At 48.8% G+C, this 20,916-nt stretch overlaps 2 protein-coding genes across 4 annotated transcripts; both read left to right on the top strand.

Moving 5' to 3' along the window:
• The first annotated feature begins 282 nt into the window (after positions 1-282).
• Positions 283-9,604, top strand: prdm15 (PR domain containing 15). Of its 2 annotated transcripts, XM_062486046.1 has the most exons (24): positions 283-327; positions 995-1,034; positions 1,127-1,220; positions 1,331-1,484; positions 1,590-1,742; positions 1,833-1,935; positions 2,113-2,199; positions 2,813-3,046; positions 3,216-3,437; positions 3,566-3,660; positions 3,765-3,852; positions 3,960-4,127; positions 4,523-4,617; positions 5,682-5,813; positions 5,938-6,078; positions 6,192-6,355; positions 6,516-6,595; positions 6,712-6,831; positions 6,954-7,085; positions 7,188-7,271; positions 7,458-7,633; positions 7,780-7,860; positions 7,972-8,178; positions 8,383-9,604. In XM_062486046.1, the coding sequence occupies exons 2-24, from the start codon at positions 1,004-1,006 to the stop codon at positions 8,914-8,916; spliced, it is 3,375 nt and encodes a 1,124-aa protein (XP_062342030.1). In that variant the 5' UTR covers positions 283-327; positions 995-1,003; the 3' UTR covers positions 8,917-9,604. The 2 variants fall into 2 exon arrangements, with proteins under 2 accessions (XP_062342030.1, XP_062342029.1); XM_062486045.1 differs by lacking the exon at positions 283-327 and having other exon boundaries at positions 452-1,034.
• A 1,666-nt stretch (positions 9,605-11,270) lies between these two features.
• On the top strand, positions 11,271-20,407 carry ripk4 (receptor-interacting serine-threonine kinase 4). Of its 2 annotated transcripts, none has more exons than XM_062485768.1 (8): positions 11,271-11,567; positions 14,431-14,722; positions 15,646-15,794; positions 16,082-16,131; positions 17,184-17,342; positions 17,553-17,659; positions 18,171-18,411; positions 18,586-20,407. In XM_062485768.1, the coding sequence occupies exons 1-8, from the start codon at positions 11,299-11,301 to the stop codon at positions 19,857-19,859; spliced, it is 2,541 nt and encodes an 846-aa protein (XP_062341752.1). In that variant the 5' UTR covers positions 11,271-11,298; the 3' UTR covers positions 19,860-20,407. The 2 variants fall into 2 exon arrangements, with proteins under 2 accessions (XP_062341752.1, XP_062341751.1); XM_062485767.1 differs by having other exon boundaries at positions 18,168-18,411.
• Positions 20,408-20,916: the final 509 nt, after the last annotated feature.

The following is a 20,916-nucleotide window of genomic DNA, read 5'->3' as shown; positions in this document are numbered from 1 at the left end:
TATTTTTGGTTCTTTGTGACACTAGTAGCCTTTTTAAATCACATCCTGGTATTATAATATCTAGTTCTAATGTAGATTGGTTGGTTCTCTACGCTTATTAATCCATGCTTTAAAATATAATGTATTTGTGTGCTTTCATAACCACAAGAATGATTACATTTGGGAGATTAGTTAATTATTTTGAGTGTTTTTGATGTCCGAAATACTAGAGAAAGACTGCATTTCCCAGATAGCAGCTCAGAGCTTATTTCCGGTCTTGCGCGGTTTCTGGTGCGGATTGGAACCCGGAGTCAGGATTCAATAAATGTGAAGTCGTTTGGACAACAGGTAACAAGACAATTTCAAATATGCACCGTGTATACAAATAATAATTATGCCAAAGTGTAGAACATTTGCAGAGATTTTGCACAGTGCATTCAGAACCGCACTGAGTGCCCATACTTGCGCCGCGTTGACATTGAAACGTACAGGCTCCAGATGGGGTTTGCGTCTCCATTCCATCCGCCATGCCGATTGTTCTTTGTTACATTTGCATTGCTGTAGAAGACTGAGCAGCCTGTGATCGGAGTTAAAACCCGGCTACAGTTTGGATTCCGCTGAAATCCTGGATCCCGTCTCTACCGGATCGTGTTTTTAGCTACTCGCCCGAAGAATAGTTATTCTGAGTATTATTTTTTGTAGGCGTTCGAGTTCTTAGTACAGACTCGAATTGCCTCTGCTGCCGTAATGTCCCTGTAAACTTGGCAACTGATTGTTGACGTAAACATAGACAGTATCATGTGCAGATGGATTATACACTCAAAATCAGAAGTTTGAACATTTGTCATTCATTCAGTCACTGCCTTATATGCGTTTAAATAGATCTAACCTAAACATTCCACATTACTGGAAATAAAGCAACATAAGAGGATTAGCTCACGAGTAGTTAATGAGAGTTTTGTTGTGTGATGTACGATTTCATTGATATATTATAAATGTATCTTTATGAATTAAGGTGGACACAATGGCTGAGCAGACGCCAGATGACTTTATCTGTGAGTAACCATCTAATGTAGGCTTTTGTTGTTGCGTGCACCCGTTGATACGCTTGTCTAAATATTTCTAATGCATATTCCTATTCCACCAGGGTGTGAGGACTGTGGCCAGTACCATGACTCTGAGTGTCCAGAACTGGGACCAGTGGTGACCGTTCAGGACTCATTTGTCTGGAGCAGAGCACGGTGAGTACATCGCAAGCATCCAAAGAAATACAAAGCCAGGGTAAATAGATGGCATGGACCACAGCTTTGCAACATATTACATGTCTATATGTTTGTTTTCCCTGGCTTAGTTCGTCTCTACCAGACAGTCTGGAAATCCGTCCAATGCCAGATGGGAAAGATGGCGTGTTTGTCCAGCGGCGACTGGTCAAGAGGACCAGGTTTGGGCCCTTTGAGGCCAAGAGAGTGTTCCACCTGGAAAAAGAAGGGCCCTTTCCTCTCAAGGTAGGTCCACAGCAAAATAGTAGGTTACCAATACATGCCCAAAATATGCCCACTTTACATGTACATGAATCCCACTTCCTGGGTCCATTTGTTGTTCTTGTTCAGATCTTCCAAAAAGACGGCCAGGTGGTGTGTTTCGACTCCACCAATGAGGACGACTGTAACTGGATGATGCTTGTGCGACCAGCCACAGACCACACACACCAGAACCTGACGGCCTACCAGCAGGACGACGGGATCTACTTCAACACCTCTCAGGTATCCTTCTACCTACCAACCCCTAGCACAACACTCTGAAACCAGTATTCCTACCAAACAAAGGGAACTGACTCTTTGCCTGTTGCTAAGGATGTGTTGCCAGGGACAGAGCTGAGAGTCTGGTATAGAGCTTTCTACGCCAAGAAGATGGAGAAACCCATGTTGAAGCTGCCAGTCCCTCCACCTCCACCAGGTCTGCATGGTCACCCAGGACGACACGATTCCACTCGCTGATTGGTCTATTGGGAATGTGGCATTGGAAGCTGTTGGCTCAACACAATACGCTTTGTTCTTGAGCAACTTTATCTGTTGTTTAGAATCAATCCTGTTTTTTTAAACTTCTTTTAAACTTTCCTTTTGTCTGACTCAGATGTGGTCGCTTCCTCCACCCAGCCAGAGCAGGCCTTCGAGAACGCTGGAACATCACTCCCTCTAGTGGTGCAAGAGAAAAACACAGGTTGGCTCCGTGCAAACTACATACTGCACATCGGGGTGGTGTCTTATGGTCATTTTTAACATCAGCTCAGCTTGATAAAAGACCTGGTCTGACAGAGGCCTACTGTCAACAATTGATATCATCAAGCATAAACAGATTATTTCTCGTTCACAATGCTCAGTGATACGGTTATGTGTGTACTGATCAGCATGTATTCTGGATATTATCAGTGTAGTGCGTTAGTTGCTAGGCAGTAGCATGCACTTCTGGTTGGTTTGATCAGAATAGAATCTCTCCTTTGACATACAGAAAGAGGAAGTGACTTGAGTCAGTGTTTTGTCACTAATTGGACAGTGGCAGGAGGCCAGCAAGTGGTTCTGTAAAAATCCAGTAGAGGAGGGAGTCATGCTGTCTAAACAAAGCCTTATGCAGTTTGGGTTCAGAAATGAGAATCAAAAAGTAGTTCTTTATTTTACATGAAGCTATTTTTGATCAAATACTTGGTAGCCCTTATAAGTGCTTAGAGTAGAGGTTGAGGGTTTACAACACATGGCTAAATGAAAGGGAGCAAAGAGTTTGCATCAGTGTATTGACGTGTATGTTTTTCATTCACCCATAATTCCACCCGTTTCAGTCTCGGAGCACTTGCTGAGCCACCTCCAGGAGGTGAAAACGGTTGCTCCTCTCCCCGCCGACCAGCCCGCCGACCAGCCCGCCCCTCAGCTAGCAGACCTGGTGACCCCTGAGGACATGGAGGATCCCCAGCCCCCTGCCCCCGCTCCTGTGGAACCCAGTAGGAGGCTGGGCCGGGGCCGCAGGGCCAAGGGACGCAAGGCCGGAGCCTCTGCTGCAGCCAGGAGAACCAGAGGTGAGAGGAACACCTTGAGAGATCCCCGCAAATACTGTCGTTAAAATCTCTTCTTAGGTCTTTTCTCAATCCCATGATCCATTGTAATTGTACATGCATGCTGCAAGTACCATACTCTGCCAGGACAAGCTTTCACATGTGAGTCCTGCACCTCCTCCTGTCCCCCCAGGTGCCATGGCCTCAAGGCTGGGAGAGCGCTCCCTCAGCTCACCTCCTGCCCCCGGGGGAGAGGCCACACAGGCGGGGGGCAACAGCCTGGTGATGGGCCCTGACGGCGTGGCCGTCCTGAGGAGGGCCAAGACCGGGGAGCAGAAGCGGGTCTACAGGTGCTCGCTCTGCAGCAAGGTCTTCCAGAACAGCAGCAACCTCAACAGGCACATCCGCTCCCATGGTAACCATCCGTCACACTTACAGTTCATTCATTTGTCCTTCTACACCAATCTCTTCTCCTGCCAGGTCACGCCTGGATTCATTTATATTTTTAATAACACTTTTTCTCTCTTATCCTTGCACTCTCAGGTGACAAGCTGTACAAATGTGACGAATGTGACAAGCTGTTCAGTCGCAAGGAAAGCCTGAAGCAGCACATCTCCTACAAGCACAGCAAGAATCTGGTAGGTGTCTCTGTCTTAGAAAACACCCAGAGATTACTTGGTTTTGGTGCCTCCATAAGCCGCTGTTTCATTACTCAAAGTGTGTGTGTGTGTCTCCTCCGCAGCCTGACGTAGAGTACAAGTACAGGTGCAACACGTGTGAGAAATCCTTCCGGGTAGAAAACGCCTTGAAGTTCCACAACTGTCGGACAGGTAGGGGTCAAATCCGCTGGGTGGGAGGGGGGGGAAGGGGGGTGACTGGCAATGCTCTTCGCTCTGCGTCACGCACTGCTTCACGTTGCCGTTCTGTTCCCCTGCAGATGACAAGACGTTCCAGTGTGAGATCTGCTCGCGGTTCTTCTCCACCAACAGCAACCTGTCCAAGCACAAGAAGAAGCACGGAGAGAAGCTGTACTCCTGTGAGATCTGCAACAAGATGTTTTACCGCAAAGATGTGATGCAGGAGCACCACAGAAGGCATGGCGTGGGTGGGTACTCAGTTTCACTAGTGACTGGACTCTGCAGTGAAACCCATGCATGTTACATATTCATTTAGCAGACACTTTTATTCAAAGCGAGGTACAGGAGGGGATCTGAACTTGCAGCCTCATTGATCATCAATCAGACGCTTTACAACTGACCTGTGCCTAGCCTTAACAGCTTCCACCACAATGCTATAGTGCCTGGATTGTATTATAGTACACATACTATAGCAGAGGTTTGGTTTACAAGCATAACGCATACTTTAGAGCGGATGCCATAATCAAATAAATGATGAGTTCATAAAAAACCTGGATTCCTTTGATAGTAAGATGGCATAGACCCGTATCCTGAGTTGCCCTCAGGGTTAGTGAAGTGAACCCGATGAAGTGTTTGTTTGCAGGCCCAAAGCACATGAAGAGAGAGGAGCTGGAGGCCAATGGAGACGAAGGGACCAAATACAGGAAGGAGCCCTCTGCTTGTCCCATCTGTGGCAAGGTGAGGGACAGACACCAGACAACAGGCTTGTACTCAAAAGACCCTGCATGAAGGCATCAGAGAAAAGCCTTTTAGTGATTGTTTGTATGTGCATAATGAGGTGTGTGTGTGTGTGTGGTTCTGCAGCATCATGAGGTGTGGGTGTTGTTCTGCAGCGTCATGAGGTGTGTGTGTGTGTGGGTGTTGTTCTGCAGCGTCATGAGGTGTGTGTGTGTGTGTGTGGGTGTTGTTCTGCAGCACCATGAGGTGTGTGTGTGTGCGGTTCAGCAGCATCATGAGGTGTGTGTGTGTGGGTGTTGTTCTGCAGCACCATGAGGTGTGTGTGTGTGTGTGTGCGGTTCAGCAGCATAATGAGGTGTGTGTGTGTGTGTGGTTCTGCAGCATCATGAGGTGTGGGTGTTGTTCTGCAGCGTCATGAGGTGTGTGTGTGTGTGGGTGTTGTTCTGCAGCGTCATGAGGTGGGTGTGTGTGTGTGTGGGTGTTGTTCTGCAGCACCATGAGGTGTGTGTGTGTGCGGTTCAGCAGCATCATGAGGTGTGTGTGTGTGGGTGTTGTTCTGCAGCACCATGAGGTGTGTGTGTGTGTGCGGTTCAGCAGCATCATGAGGTGTGTGTGTGTGGGTGTTGTTCTGCAGCACCATGAGGTGTGTGTGTGTGTGTGTGCGGTTCAGCAGCATCATGAGGTGTGTGTGTGTGGGTGTTGTTCAGCAGCATCATGAGGTGTGTGTGTGTGCGGTTCAGCAGCATCATGAGGTGTGTGTGTGTGCGGTTCAGCAGCATCATGAGGTGTGTGTGTGTGTGTTGTTCAGCAGCATCATGAGGTGTGTGTGTGTGCGGTTCAGCAGCATCATGAGGTGTGTGTGTGCGGTTCAGCAGCATCATGAGGTGTGTGTGTGTGCGGTTCAGCAGCATCATGAGGTGTGTGTGTGCGGTTCAGCAGCATCATGAGGTGTGTGTGTGCGGTTCAGCAGCATCATGAGGTGTGTGTGTGCGGTTCAGCAGCATCATGAGGTGTGTGTGTGCGGTTCAGCAGCATCATGAGGTGTGTGTGTGCGGTTTCCGCAGGTGTTCTCCTGCAGGAGTAATATGAACAAGCACCTGCTGACTCACGGCGACAAGAAGTACACGTGCGAGATCTGCGGACGCAAGTTCTTCCGGGTGGACGTGCTGCGGGACCACATCCACGTTCACTTCAAGGTGAGGGACGGGTGAGGAACCACGGCCGTGTGAGGTAGCGGTTCTCAATGCGCAGGTCAAAGGGAAGTCCAGTCGCCGAGCGACGGGCGCCGGAAGTGACGGCAGCTGTGTTTGTCCCCCCCAGGACATCGCCCTGATGGACGAGCAGGAGAGGGAGGACTTCATCAAGAAGATCGGCATCGCCGTGGACGACAGTGACGAGTCCGAGGAGGAGGAGGAGGAGGAGGATCCAGAGAACCACAAGTACAGCTGCAAGAAGTGCCAGGTCAGACACGCGCACACACACGCGCTATGTCATCCAGCTACACCTGCGTCGACACCCGACCCTGTGTTCAACATGAAGCGCCCGTCAAACGTGTCACTTCTCCCCGTGTTCAGATGTCGTTTGCCAAGGGCAGAGAGTACCTGAAGCACATCATGGAGCAGCACAAGGAGAGGGGCTACGGATGTGTCATTTGCAACCGCCGCTTCGCCCTCAAGGCCACCTACAACGCCCACCTGGTGATCCACAGAGAGCAGCTCCCAGACCCCGCTGTGCAGAAGTAAGGCGGGGGGGGGGCGGATAGATGAGGAAGGGGGTGGGTGGGGGGTGAGGTGAGGTGAAGGAAAGTGTGGTGTGGAGACAGGAGCGGGAGTCTAAAACAAAGGCATGCTGTTATTCATAGTCAGGAGGTCTTCCTCATGAAAGTCCCTCCCTTAAAGGTACATCCACCCGTGCGAAATGTGCGGCAGGATATTCAACAGCATTGGCAACCTTGAGAGACACAAAATCATCCACACAGGTGAGTAACTCTGTACGGCCCGGGGCCTGCATTAACACATCTCCTACAGTGAGACACCTTCTTTGTTCTTCGAGACCTCGCTCTGTCTATGACTCATCGTGTTTATCTTCTAACAGGGGTGAAGAGTCACGGGTGTGACCAGTGTGGGAAGTCCTTTGCCAGAAAGGACATGCTAAAGGAGCACTTAAGGGTTCATGACAACATACGCGACTTCCTGTGTGCCGAGTGTGGGAAAGGTCAGTCCGCCACCGTGGCAACGGTTCCTAGGAAGAATCTCTTATTCTTTCTTCCGTTTGTTCTATGAAAAAGGGGGATGAACGGTGCCAAGAAATGGCCTGGTGTGTGTTCCCCTCCGTAGGGATGAAGACAAAGCACGCTCTGCGGCACCACATGAAGCTCCACAAGGGCATCAAGGAGTACGAGTGCAAGGAGTGTAACCGCAAGTTCGCCCAGAAGGTCAACATGCTGAAACACTACAAGAGGCACACAGGTTAGCAGGACTCACGAGTCCCAACTTCACCTGTGGCTGAACCCGCCTCCCACACAGGTGCGTGTGGTCCTCCTGTGACTCAGGCTGTCTCCATGTTTGCAGGGATTAAGGACTTCATGTGTGAGTTGTGTGGGAAGACCTTCAGCGAGCGGAACACTTTAGAGACCCACAAGCTGATCCATACAGGTGAGAAGCCTTACTCGTATCATATTCTCGAAGTTTATACATATACGTATAACTCCCAGTTTATATCATGGCTTGGTGATCAATGTCTTATATATGTCTTCTGCCTTTTTAAGGGGCCTATATTAGTGTGTCTTCTTCTGTGTCTCCCTGCCTCACTCTCTCTCTCTTGCCGTATCTCTAATTCAGTGGGGAAGACGTGGTCGTGTGCGGTGTGCGATAAGAAGTACCTGACGGAGTACATGCTCCAGAAGCACGTCCACCTCACCCACGAGAAGGTGGAGGCCCAGTCCTGTCACCTGTGTGGCACCAAGGTCTCCACCCGCGCCTCCATGAACCGGCACATGCGTCGCAAACACCCGGAGGTGAGTCGAGACGGAAGCACGATCTCGCTTTATTTTTCAGTCACCAACTCGTGCTCTCCAGCAATCTAGTTGCTTGTATATGATGTCCACATACTGGCTAAAGTTGTTTTTGTTGATGCAGTTTTCGATTTTTTCTCCCCCCCAAGATTGTCAGCGTGAGGATCGACGAGTTCGACGACCTTCAGGAAGCCTCCACCATCGACGACTCCTCCATCAGCATAGTGCAGGTCCGGAAGCCCCCTCACATTCCTGCGTCCGTCGCAAAGTCGCCACAGCCAGTGGAACGACACGCATGTTCACGTTGCCTGTTTCACCCGTCCTCTCCTCCCGTCTCCCAGCCCACCCTCACCCTGGACAAGGACGCTCTGTCGGAGGACAGGCCCTCGCGGACGCCCCGCCCCCACAGGAAGAAGCCCAAGCACTTGGTGGAGCCGGAGCTGTCCGACTCTGACGAGTACGCCGACTTCACGGCCAAAGCAGCAGAGTTCACCGCTGTCGTAGGGGACGAGACCGAGACCAGCTCTGCTGTGCAGAGTATCCAGCAGGTGCATCTATAGGCCTGGACTTATTATGCTCATGCTGTGTTTACAAGCCTATGTTTAACATGTTGAAGGTCTATTGTGTTTAGTGTAGGTATATACATTATGAGTCTAGGATTAGAGAGGAAGTGTTCGAATTTCAGGATTGTGGATGAGTTTGCGATGGTGGAGATGCCGTTGGGTTTGACTGTGTGGCTTCTGTGGTTCCAGGTGGTGGTTCTGGCTGACCCCAGTGCATCCTCAGCCTCCTCACCCAACAGCTCGGTGGGCTTGACCAACATCACGGTCACCCCCATCACCTCGCATGCCCCCGCCCAGTTCACCAGCCTGCAGCCCGTCGCCGTGGGCCACCTGACCCCCAGCGACCGGCCCCTCACCCTGGACAGCTCCATCCTCACGGTCACCTTCGACGCCGTCAGCGGCTCCGCCATGCTCCACAACCGTCCGGCTGAGCTCGTCCCCGAGACCATGGGACCGGGAGGGGCCTCCGCCCCCCAGTCCGTCGCCCACTTCATCAACCTCACCACCTTCGTCAACCCCATGGGCCACCCCCTGGAGACCTCCACCCTGGCCTGGAGGCCCGTCACTCAGGCCGAAGGCGGCCAGGTCTCCCCTGTGGTGGATGGGGCTCCAGACCACCCCCAGGAAGGTCAGACTCAGGCCTCAGAGGAGGGCCAGGCCCAGGGCCAGCCACAGGCCCAGCCACAGCAGCCCAACACGGCACAGCAGATGTTCAGCTACTAGAGGGCAGAGGTGCTGGTCACCTCCCAGCTGGGAACGGTCATGTGGTCCTGTTGTAAAAGCCCATGCGGAGACTAGAGACTCACCCAGGTGCCTACATTCCCCTTGAGGCACTTCTTGAGAAGTGGATGGAAAGCAAATGAGAAATCACTGTTGTGTCTTTGTCCTTTTGTCAAAACCCTATAGCTGTCAATCATTGTAATGGATGATGTTATTTACTGTATGTAGAGTAAGACGTTACCATGCAGGTTTCCTTTTTGGTGTACAGTTTACGTCTTCACTTCCAACAGTTACATAAATCAAAGTACAATTATGTGAATGCCTTATGATTTAGTATCATCAGACGTGCATGTTTTGTTATATTTACAGAAGGTCCTGTTAGCTTACGGTCATAATGTCTTACAAACAATGTTTATATTAATCATTTTCTGTACTGAACTTCTAAAGAGATTAGGGTACACTGCAGAAGCTGAGAATGTTTGATTCACCACAACATTAAGCATTTATCCAAATAGAGTTCAAATGGAAAATAAGCTTTTGAAAAAAGTTTGTTTTCAGTGTGTGTAAGACAAATGCAGATTATTGTTGAGCAATTATCTAAGAGATACTTGAAGCCTTTTTTTAGTGTTTTATGTTTTTCAAGTAAATATCCTAAAACGGCACGTGGAAAACATCAATAATATAAATATGGTTCACCTAAGCATTGCAGACTACTGTTGTGAATTTGTTCCATTAATCTGCCCCCCAGGGCTGTCCAGGCCCACCTCACCTGTCCTCAGATATCTGTCCCACTGCCCCATCTGTTAACTACCTGTAGACTGAGCATTACTACTGTACCACAGTCAACCACAAGGGGGAGCCTTCAACCAATAGAATGCATTTGTGTAAATGCACCTCTCTTTATTACTCACATGCACTTGTGACAACATAGCACTTTAGGAGGAAATTCTTATCATGCTCCATAAATGTTCCAGGAAAAACAGTTCCCATGACTATTTCACAACAATACATCAAGGTACATGAGCTCCACCATTCAGCGAGTTCTATAGAGCCGTGTTCTCATTTCTTGGTAGGTGAATTTGACACGGTCCATGGGATTTGTCTAATGGTCCCTGGACTGGTAATCTGATGCTGACTCGTACAGCTTTTTATTATTAATAGTAATGCAAGCTTCACCAAAGATGTTGCCCTTAGCTGTTGCATCCCTGAGCAAAAATAACCTAGCTTGATGAAGTGGACTGGATTTCTAAACATTAAATTACTTATAGATTACAAATAAGAGATTTGCTCAGTGGAGGTTGGAGGTGAAATAGCACTCACCAGAGAACAAGCTTAGTGTTTTCACTTTGCACCATATCTACATATCCTTGGGCATTAAATGTTGATTATCACCTCAAACGACCGTCAGAGACAACACCCAAAACACGTTAATGCAAATAGCTCAGTGTTTGAAATGGATGGTTTGATAGCTACAGGCTAAAGTTAGGGACCATACCTGAGATACAGGATTTTACAATGGGGAGAAGTGGTCTAAGCCTCTTGGATGATTTAAGATCTCATTACTGTAGTGCAGTCTCCCTCATGGCCTATTCACACTGACTCCCTCCTCTATAGAACCAGCGCACCAGACCTGTGTACCCCGGCTTGTCCATAGCCTGAGGATGGATATCAGTAGAGGCATCATACACTAAAGCAATCTTATTTTACCTCAGTATTTCATCTGGAACATGTAAACCAAGTCCATCATTTAGACCATCAAACATCCTTCACTATGATTCAGTCCATTATCTGTTGTATAAAAAAAAAACATATTTTGCATTTTTATTTCATGTCATTGTTATACCTGGTGCTGAATGTTCCAGACCTGCTGAGTCACTGGCATGTCACAGTACACAGTGTGATTGAGGCAGGTATATGACATAATTACACAAATGCTAGAGGCTTGTGGTTTTGGATTTGAGTAGGTCCTCGATTGTGAATGGCCTCATGCTTTTGAGATGCATTCCCACATTCCTTGGATGAACACTGCCACTTCTCACATGACATGGCCATTGTTAAGAAGTGTTCCCTCTTCATCCTTCGGGGGCTATTAGGGACCTGACTTTCAGAAAGACAATGGTGCAGTGTGAAATATAACATTCCAGTGCTCTTAAATTCCACCATGTTACAACGATTATTATTTTTCCCTGAACAGAAATATGATTTTCGAGGAGGGGCTTAGACAACATCCATGGAAAAAGCAATCGACTTCACGATTTCGCTGGCTCAAGAACTGATGTCACAACTTCAGGCTACTCCCCCTTTCACCTGGAGAGGGAGTGGCTTGATCTAGCTGGGCAAGGAGAAAAAAACAGGAAGAACTCACACAGTCAGACAGGTGTGTGTATGCTCAGTTGTTGTGAATGTGTTTCGGAGAAGAAAATAGAGGGATTTGGCAATTTGAACAAACCTGAAAGCTTTCTGAAGACGGATATGGATATTCCGGACAGTTCCCATGGGAATATGGGGCTGTTGAGGACCTTTGATTCTACTGAGTTTGGCAGCTGGGAAAAGATAGGCTCCGGCGGTTTTGGACAAGTATACAAAGTCCGGCATGTTCAGTGGAAAACATGGCTGGCTGTGAAGTGCCCTCCATGCCCCTATGTAGATGACAAGTAAGTATGGCAACTTCTATATATCTGTGGTTAAATGTGTTTGCGAATAAAGACTAAATTTGCATGGTTCAAAGTAGTTCTGTGTGTAAGATTTAAGGTTATCTTTTGTAATTGTTAGGACTTGTGTTCTTTTTAAATTAAATTAAATTTGGCCTCGTATTCAATACTGTTTTTAACCCCATCTGGCTGAAATTTTATAATTATGATCGTCGGGTTTATTAAATTACTGATAGGCTAGTGAGTGGCCGTTCACTGCTCATGAGTTCTTGAAAAAGACACCTGTGAATGTGTGACAACTTCCCTTCCCCTTCACACTGGCTTGTAGTGGCACAGTACAGCAGATACAGTATTTAAACAGCCTTCAGGTGTTTTGTTTATTTGTGTGTCCCTCTAATTTCATACAGTCTACTGTAATACAGTGTGATGAGGTATGTTTGAAGAAGACATGTTCCCTTCAAAAACCCAAACACCTCTGTCACTGAACAAAGAACTCTTTGTTTTCGGGAAGAGCTTGTTTGAATACCTATCTAGCTAAATTAAGGAACCTGGCCTTGTCTCCAGACGACCCCAGACATTACACATGACTGTGGAATGTAGGGGCTTCTAGTCCTGAGTAACGCTTGCCTCGATTTAATCTCGGATCGCCGGTAGGGTTTCAAAATGGGAAGTGTATGGTCATCATAGTTATGGGAAGTGATTGTTTTTTGTTATGTCAACTGTCAACCAATGGCTTCTGTTAGTTGTGTCTGCTGTTGGTGTGTCTGTGTGTGTACGTGTGTGCGTGTCCATTTGTATGTGTTCAGTGGACCTCTGCTATATAGCCATACATGAGGAGAGGGGGGGGGAGGAGGAGAGGTAGGAGATGAGAGAGTGAAATGTTATGCTAGCATGGTCCTTCCTGTCTTACAACACCCAGCTGGATAGCTGCGTGGGTGACTGTGTTCATTACATGTATGTCAACATCAGTAAAACATCCCTATCTCCACCTTAGCGGAAGTTTTCAGAGGCACAGGCACAATTGTACTTTGTTGTAATTGGCCTTCCTTATACCATAGAAAATCCACAGTCGTTTAACATTGCACACCGCTTTGGGCTTAAAGCATTGCACTGCCTTTCCATTTGAATACCATGTAATATGTCTAAAGGCTAATCATGCTTCTGGGAATATACTGTTTTCAGGAGACAGACAATGTAGAGCATTTAAACCACTGAACCATTGTTATTTGATAAATTGTACAGCCTTGGGAGCAGCAAGTGGATCTGGTTGCACTTCTGAAGCTATTTTAAATTAAAGGCAATGTAGCCCACTGCATAGACCAAAGCACTGGACTTTCTGATTTGGAGATTAAGTCCCTAAGAACCATCACCGGTTCACATTATGTTGTTTTTCAAGATCGATTTCCTCAGATCACTCAGTCTCATATCTCCTTGATCTGTTATCCACCCCGGCGCTCTTAATGGCAAAGAAACGTCTTTAGAAGATACAAGATGAGACCAAAAAAATGCTTCAAGTCAAATTAAAGCCTTGACATGTTCTTCCAACCGACACTTAAATCACCTAGAGAGCTAAGTAAAGAGGGTTGTCCGCCCTTAACATCTGCAAAGTACATGCATGTGCCTGACCCGTTCCCCTCTCCCCTCCTCCACGCTGCTGTAACTCAAAGCCAGCCTCGTTGGACTGGGCTCTGCAGCCGTGTGTCGCAGACAATGAGAGAAGTCGCAGAACCGGTCTGGCTGGGACTCCTTCCATCAGAAAGGGGACTTTGTTTGGTTCTGAAGGGCTGTTGAGTTATTTGGATGAAGCAAGGGATTAGCTGGCCCCGGTGTGGTTCCAACAGCAACATATACGTAAACAGATTTGCCATGCCCTTTGACATTAATTCAACCCTGGTCACTGACTGTACCTGTAAACTTGATTCTTGGGTAGTGCGTTGATTAAAAAGAGACTTTTCTCAGGACAACATCAGTCAATCAATCAAGGTTTCTGTTGTTGCTGTAAGGAATATATAAGTGTATTAAAAGTTCCAAATTTGCAGTTTCAACAGTGAAGGACAATTGAGTTAATGCGCTTTGTAGTTCATACCTTGCAACATGGCCATATGAACTGAATCAATGTTGTTTTAATCGAAAGTAGTGACCTTCCATTGACACTAGTCAGGTGAGTTCAGCGGTGAAATGCCGGCCTGTTTGAAGCTGTTAGGTCACCGCTCTAGAACTGATAAAGGTAACTGTGCAAAGGTTGAGCAAGAGGTCTGAGAACAAGAGGTCTGTTCATGTTTCACACTGCCCTGGATGCTTCTCAGGAATGCCATTAAGGCCTGTCTATGTAGGAATGGAGCCTTCAGACATAGTAGTTTATAGTCATTTCTGACTCATAATCGTCTCATAAATTTGTCATGGCTGTTAGAAGGTCATTAGCTCCACAGTGCAGTAAAAACTGAAAGCACCTGTCTTTGTCTGCTGTATAACTGTGGGAACAGGACCAAGGGCAAGTGAAATAGTATTTTAAATGGCTTGGGCTTATCTGTACGTGACCCCAGAGAGTCGTATTCAACAGAGTAGAATCCATGGAATTCATGAGAAAAGGTAGACAATTAGGTTCATATGGCAGGCTAAACCGTATGGTCCTGTGAGCCATTTATCGAATTGGTCCTCGGTCAATCGGTTTTGCAACTGTCTAGCCATCTGTGCAGAAGATTTCATGTTGCTGAAGAACACAAGTTGAACAATAGGCTCTTATTCGAGCACCGCTGACACGTTTGGTTGTTAACAACAGGTTCTACATAACAGTGCCATAGGGTAGAGCCCGTACTCCAGGCGGGCTAGATCACGTCACCTAACGGCCATGTTCTTCTTCTTCCAGGGAGCGCGCAGAGCTGCTGGAGGAGGCCAGGAAGATGGAAGCGGCCAAGTTCCGCTACATCCTGCCCGTGTACGGGATCTGCGGCCTGTCCCAGGGGCTGGTGATGGAGTACATGGAGACGGGCTCGCTGGAGACCCTGCTGGTGGCCGAGCCCCTCCCCTGGGAGCTGCGCTTCCGCATCATCCACGAGACGGCCGTGGGGATGAACTTCCTGCACTGCATGAACCCTCCTCTCCTGCATCTGGACCTGAAGCCGGCCAACATCCTGCTGGACGCCCACTACCACGTCAAGGTGAGAGCTCGCACTCAACGAGGGCGCCTTCGACGGTGAAGCTTCTTCCGTGTCTGTCTGACTCCCCCCCCCCCCCCCCCCCCCTGCTGGTTTTGCGACACCGAAGCACCGAGGGAAGGGATGGGGATCGCGGGCGTGCATGTTTACACCTAGTATTGTTCTTTTGAGATGAGGAAAAAGCAGTGCCGTCAAGTAGATGATGGAAGGACACTGTGGCACGCTATGGAGATGAACACCATGTCATTGACTCGTGCTCACAGTCGATGGACATGTTGCTACAAGCACGAGGCAGTGCTGTGTTTTGTCGACTAATATCGAGATGAGCTGAGGGAGTTTAAAGAGCGAGTGCATGCTGTTGTTTCAATAGGGATTACTTGTTACTGTTTTCGGGCTCGTCACTGGATTAACTCCAGTGGAATTATTGATGGAATTATTGCCTTAAACATGCAGTCTGTTTTTCAGTCTTGAAGTGGCATTTACTGTAATGCTTGAGGCAGAAAGGTGTCTCCCAAGTCTTCATGACCACCTCATCACCAAACTACCTCACGTTGACTTGACAGAAGGGGAGGAGATTTAGGTGGGAACGCTCATGCGTTTGCCTAATGCCTGGATAAGAAAACACCTTGTCTGGGCCTGTCACAGCAGGCTTCCAAAGGCCCTGCCAAAAGTGTGTGTGTGTGCGCGTGCGTGCGTGCGTGTCTGTGTGTGTGTGTGTGTGTGTGTACTCGCCCACGCAGGCCTAGTGGAAAAGGCCTCTCCTTCTGTGAAAGGGAAGCACTGACAGGCTAGGACATGGCTGCCTTATTCATGGTACACATCACACAATGAGGGCTAAGCTATCACATTAGTCATGTTTGGGAAGACGGCGAGAATACAGTTCGGTTCTTGTTCTTAAAAGATGGCTCCCATCCCCGCCCTCTCAGATCTCCGATTTTGGCCTGGCCCGGTGGAATGGGCTCTCCAGGGCGGATGACATCAGCCGTGACGGGTTCTGTGGCACCATCGCATACCTGCCCCCCGAGAGCATCATCGAGAAGGACAGGGTGTCAGACACCAAACACGACGTCTACAGGTGAACCTCCCCCACCTCTCTCTTTTGATTTTGAGAACCCTTTTCTTTTTTCTCTCTCTGTCGCTCTATTTCACTCTCCCCCCCTTCTCCCTTTCTCTCTATTTTTCGCTCTCCCTCTCATCCGTTCAATGTCTCTGTCTCCCCATGTCTGTGTGTACCTCATTCCTTTATCATGTTATTTCTTCCCACTGAAACATATCACTTACATGACTATGATCTGTCCAAAAGCTAATCAATGAGCTAGTGGTGTATTCTATGACACTAACCAGCCCCTCTGCCTGTTCCAGCTTCTCCATCGTCATCTGGGGGATTCTCACGCAGAAGAAGCCATACCAAGGTGAGACACGTAGACAGTCGATTTGGCAATAGATTAGTAGATAGATAGTTCTGTTTACAGAACTATCTATAACTAGTCAAGGTTGTCATTGATTTCATCTCCGCTCTTATTAGATCACCTCAAACTGTCTTTGGGGCTTTGTAAATCAGTCATCGACCTCATATATTACCTGGAGAATTGAACCTGAGCGTCATGCTCTTATCAAACAATCTATTCCCTGTAAGGGTGACCCACCCTAAGTTAAGGTCACTGCATTTGAGGGAAGGTTAGTCAGCTTATTTGCTGTGTGTGCGCGCACCTGCGAGTGAGTGTGCATGCAGACATGTGTATATGTGTTTACCTGATAGATTCCAGTCGAGGCAAACCGAGCCAGACTGGCAGGTGGAGGGCGTGTTCCCAGGCATATCATGTGCCACTGTTGCTGGAAGAATTTCACTTTTTGTATTCGAAAAGCTACCGATCAGGGCAGGAGGGTGGGCATCGACATCTCCTCCCCGTATGCTCCCTTCTTTTCTGAAGGAAATTAAAGAGCGTGAATCACTAAACAGGCCTCGGGCACCTGGGGTTAGCGCCACTACCTTGTTTGTTTTGAATCATTGACTGGCTTCTCCTACAGCCTGCTAACAATGGAGCCACTTCTCAGCCTGTAGGACGTCTGAGAGATTTTCCACAGCTGCTGTGGGAAACGTAAACACACCAACACCCTTATCTTAGCACGCAGTAGGAAGATTATAGACATAAAGTCCTGTCAATATTGCTAGAGGTTACTCACATGTGGAGTGGTTTGTTATGGTTTGTGCTGAATACATGCCATATGGTAGTTGCTAAACTCTCTTCTTTTACCCAACGTCTTGGGCTCAAGCCAGCCTGCAGTGTCATCTTGACTTGCCTTGTGTTATCTTGTCTGCCTGCTATCATTGTTCTCGTAAGCTTTATTGCACACGAACGCAAGTGAACCCTAAAGCTCAGGGTCACTGTAAAGGACACAGTGATAACAGGAAGTCTTGTCGTGGCTGTAACCACATCCTCTTGTCACCCCCCCCCCCCCCCAGGAGATAACAACATCTTGCAGATCATGGTGAAGGTGGTGCGAGGGGGCCGGCCCGACCTCGGGGCCGTGCCTCGGTGTCGACCCCAGGCCTGCTCCGAGTTCCTGAACCTGATGCAGCGCTGCTGGGCCAACACGCCTGACGCCCGGCCCAGCTTCCAAGGTAAGCCCGCCCTAACAGTGTTTCCACACATGGCAACACAGCCATGTGTCATGTGTCTTGCAATAACAGATGTGTTTTTGCGTGGGTTAGACAACAGGTTACTCCCTTTGTCGATCGAAAGAAAGATAACATTTTAAATGCGGTTGGGTGAAATGAGAGACACTTTGATCTACTCCTGATGTGATCCCAATATGTGTTTGCCCCTTTTAGAAATCACTTCAGAAGCAGAGGAACTTTGTTCGAAGCCCCAGGAGGAAAGCAAAACTCAGTCACACGAGCAAGAGAAGAACCAGTCCAATGGGCACATCACCAGCCAGGTGAAACCACGCCACACTTCTCAGACTCCTGACCCCAGTCACTCACTTTTAGAATCTTTCAATTTCCTGTTCAACATTCCAACAATGTTAGCCAACTTGAATAACCCGTGGGTAGGCGTGAAATGCCTTTTTTTTTATCAAACATTTCCGTAAAGGACCATGTGCTGTCAATGTTTCAGAATTGAGAATAAACCGTTTCATCAGCGCACAAGAATGTCATCCTTCAGCATTGTTCCCCTTTGTGATCTTTAGTCGCTTCCTGAGCTGTTATTGTATGACTTGAGATGAACAGATGCATGTTTCTGGGAAGTGACAGGTTTTATTGGCTTTCCAGTGGAGTGATAATCTTTGTTCTGTACTGTATTGACATGGAAGACTAGAGGTGGCATGTCTATGTATCTCATGTATTGTTTATCTACAATGCCATTTGATATTGGTTGTTTACTTTTTCAACAATCAAGTGTGACTGATTGTTAGCTATATCCTAACGTATCTCTGTATCCTGCAGCAGGCCACAGACCAGAAGCCAGTTAGACCCAAGTCAGCCATGTTGCCAGAAAAAGACTACAGCCTGTCAGAGCTGTTGAGCCAGGTGGATTCTGGGATATCCCGGAGTTTTGACCGTGTGAAGGAGGACGGCTGTGCCAGTAAAGACAACACCGGCAAGAGACTGTCGGGAATCTCCTCTATCGACTCTGCCTTCTCCTCTCAGGACTCCATCACCCTCTCCTTTGAGAAAGAAAGCACATATGGTAAGTGGGAGCTCCTAGGATTTCTTCAAATCATTCAGGGTCTGAGTTAGAGATTTTTATAGCACGGCTTCCTTCCTGAATATTCTTTTTTGCCAGAAGCAAGAATGACGCGGGTCTGTAGATCCTTATGTCGTTTTGGTTAAGTGTGTGCTTTTCTGTCTCCTGGTCTTGCAGACTCGGCGGAGGTGCAGAGGAGGAAGCTGTGCGAGGCCATCAGGACCAAGGACATCGCTAAGCTGATGAAGATCCTCCAGCCCCAGGATGTGGACCTGCTGCTGGACGGAGGAGCCAGCCTGCTCCACCACGCCGTGGCTCTGGCCAACGAGGAAGCCGTCAAGTTCCTCCTCCTCAACAACGCCAACCCGAACCTAGCCAACGCCCGCGGCTCCACTCCCCTCCACCTGGCCACCGAGAAGCACCTGAAGGCCCTGGTCGAGCTGCTCCTGGGCCGCCGGGGCACCAACGTCAACGCCAAGGACGAAGACCAGTACACGGCGCTGCACTGCTCGGCCCAGAACGGAGACGAGGCCATCACGCGCCTCCTGCTCGACCGCGGCGCCGCCATCAACGAGACGGACGCCCAGGGCCGCACGCCGGCCCACGTGGCCTGCCACCACGGCCAGGAGAACGTGGTGAGGGTGCTGCTCAGCCGCGGGGCCGACGTGCGCGTCAAGGGCCGGGATCATTGGACGGCCCTCCACCTGGCGGCCTGGCAGGGCCACCTGGGCATCGTCAAGTTGCTGGTCAAGCAGGCGCGAGCCGATCTGGACGGGCAGACCACGGACGGGCGAACGCCCCTGCATCTGGCGTCCCAGAGGGGGCAGTACAGGGTGGCGCGGATCCTGATCGAGCTGGGCGCCGACGTCCACGTGACCTCCTCCGGGCTCAACACGCCCCTGCACGTGGCCGCGGAAACGGGCCACACGAGCACGTCACGCCTCCTGGTCAAGCACGGGGCGGACATCCAGGCCCGCAACGCCCAGGGTCTTACTGCCCTCCACCTCGCCGCCCAGCACGGACACCTGCCCACTGTCAAGATGCTGATAGAAGAACAGGCAGACGCCGACTGCACCAACCAGGCACTACGTACACCCTGCCACCTGGCAGCAGAGGGCGGGCACTGTGAGGTCGTCAAGGAGCTCCTACTCCATTGTCCGGAAGGTGCCAGCCTCACGGACGAGCAGGGCCTCACCCCCTTACACCTGGCCGTGAAGGGAGGCTACACGGACATCATCACCATGCTGCTAGCACAGGGGGTGGAGCTTCCGCAGGACTGCCACGACTCCATTTCCCAGAGTGCAGGGCAGCCAGTGGAGGACGGACCCACGCCCCAGGTAGCCAACCGTTTCCAGAGGAAAGTTGTGATCCTCAAACTGACAGAGCAGGACAGTCCTGGACACGGTCGTCCAGAGTCCGCTGACTCTCTGTGTAACTTGGCTCCCTGCTGAGGGGACAGCTGACCATCGGACTTGAGGTCACTCTGGATTGTACAGACTTGTCTTTAAAACCTGACTTTAGAATCTCCCATTCGATCCCAATGGATGACATGGGGAATGTAGAGTGGAGAGAATGAAGAGAACTGTTTTTGTACATATTTTTTTTATTGTTTTTATTTCAGACGGGTGTCATCACTGGCGGATGGTATAATTCTTTGGTGCTGTGGACTTAAAAGCCACTGTTATCTGTAGAATTGTCACAGAAGGAGTACTTGTATGTAATATATGTGTACACTGTATATGGAAATGTCTCTTAAGCCTTAAAATAGACCACATAGACCAATCTTTCAGGTTACAGTTAGATTCCATGTCATGTTTATTCCTGTTCAACTTTGCATAAGCTGAAGGCATTATGCCCAATTCTTGTATTCATAAATAGGATAATGTCATAACCTGTTGATGATCATTTGTATTTTCCTATTCCATAACATTTTGTAGCAGATTTGTAAAAATGTCCATAAGTTATATTCTCAAATGAAATTAAAAAAACTATGCCAGTACTTTTAAAATTGTTTGTAGTATGTGCACATGTGCTTGTGTCCAGAAATGACTGCCTCTTTAAATGCCAGGTAAAATGGGCATGTCTACATATGCAGCCCCGTGATTATTCTTATCTCAGGTGCCGCTGCCCGACACAATTGAGCACGCTTGATTTGGCAAGCACCATGGGAACTGGCCTCAGGGGGGATCGCAGGGAGCAGGAGGGTGGGTGAGCGGGAGGGTGGGGGGGCTGACTTCTAGGCTGTTGGCTAATACCATAGACCACTTAAACTTTTCATCGCTCGCTAAAGCAACATGCCAACCCTGACGCCCAGAGGGATGGGCTTTTGAAACCCTAGTCCCCAGCCCTCCGAGCTGAACGCTGGTAAGGTTTGTAATTGCTCTGTTTTTACAGATCATGTTTGCGGAGACCCACAGAATTGACTGGTTGTGGAGCGTGTAATCTGAAGTCTTTGTGTGTGTGCTCAGAGAGGACTATCTTAGCTGTTGCCAGGTGATCCTGTAAACT

Source organism: Osmerus eperlanus, chromosome 19, assembly GCF_963692335.1.
Source record: "Osmerus eperlanus chromosome 19, fOsmEpe2.1, whole genome shotgun sequence".
NCBI lineage: Eukaryota > Metazoa > Chordata > Actinopteri > Osmeriformes > Osmeridae > Osmerus > Osmerus eperlanus.
This window is presented reverse-complemented; position numbering and strand designations above follow the sequence as displayed.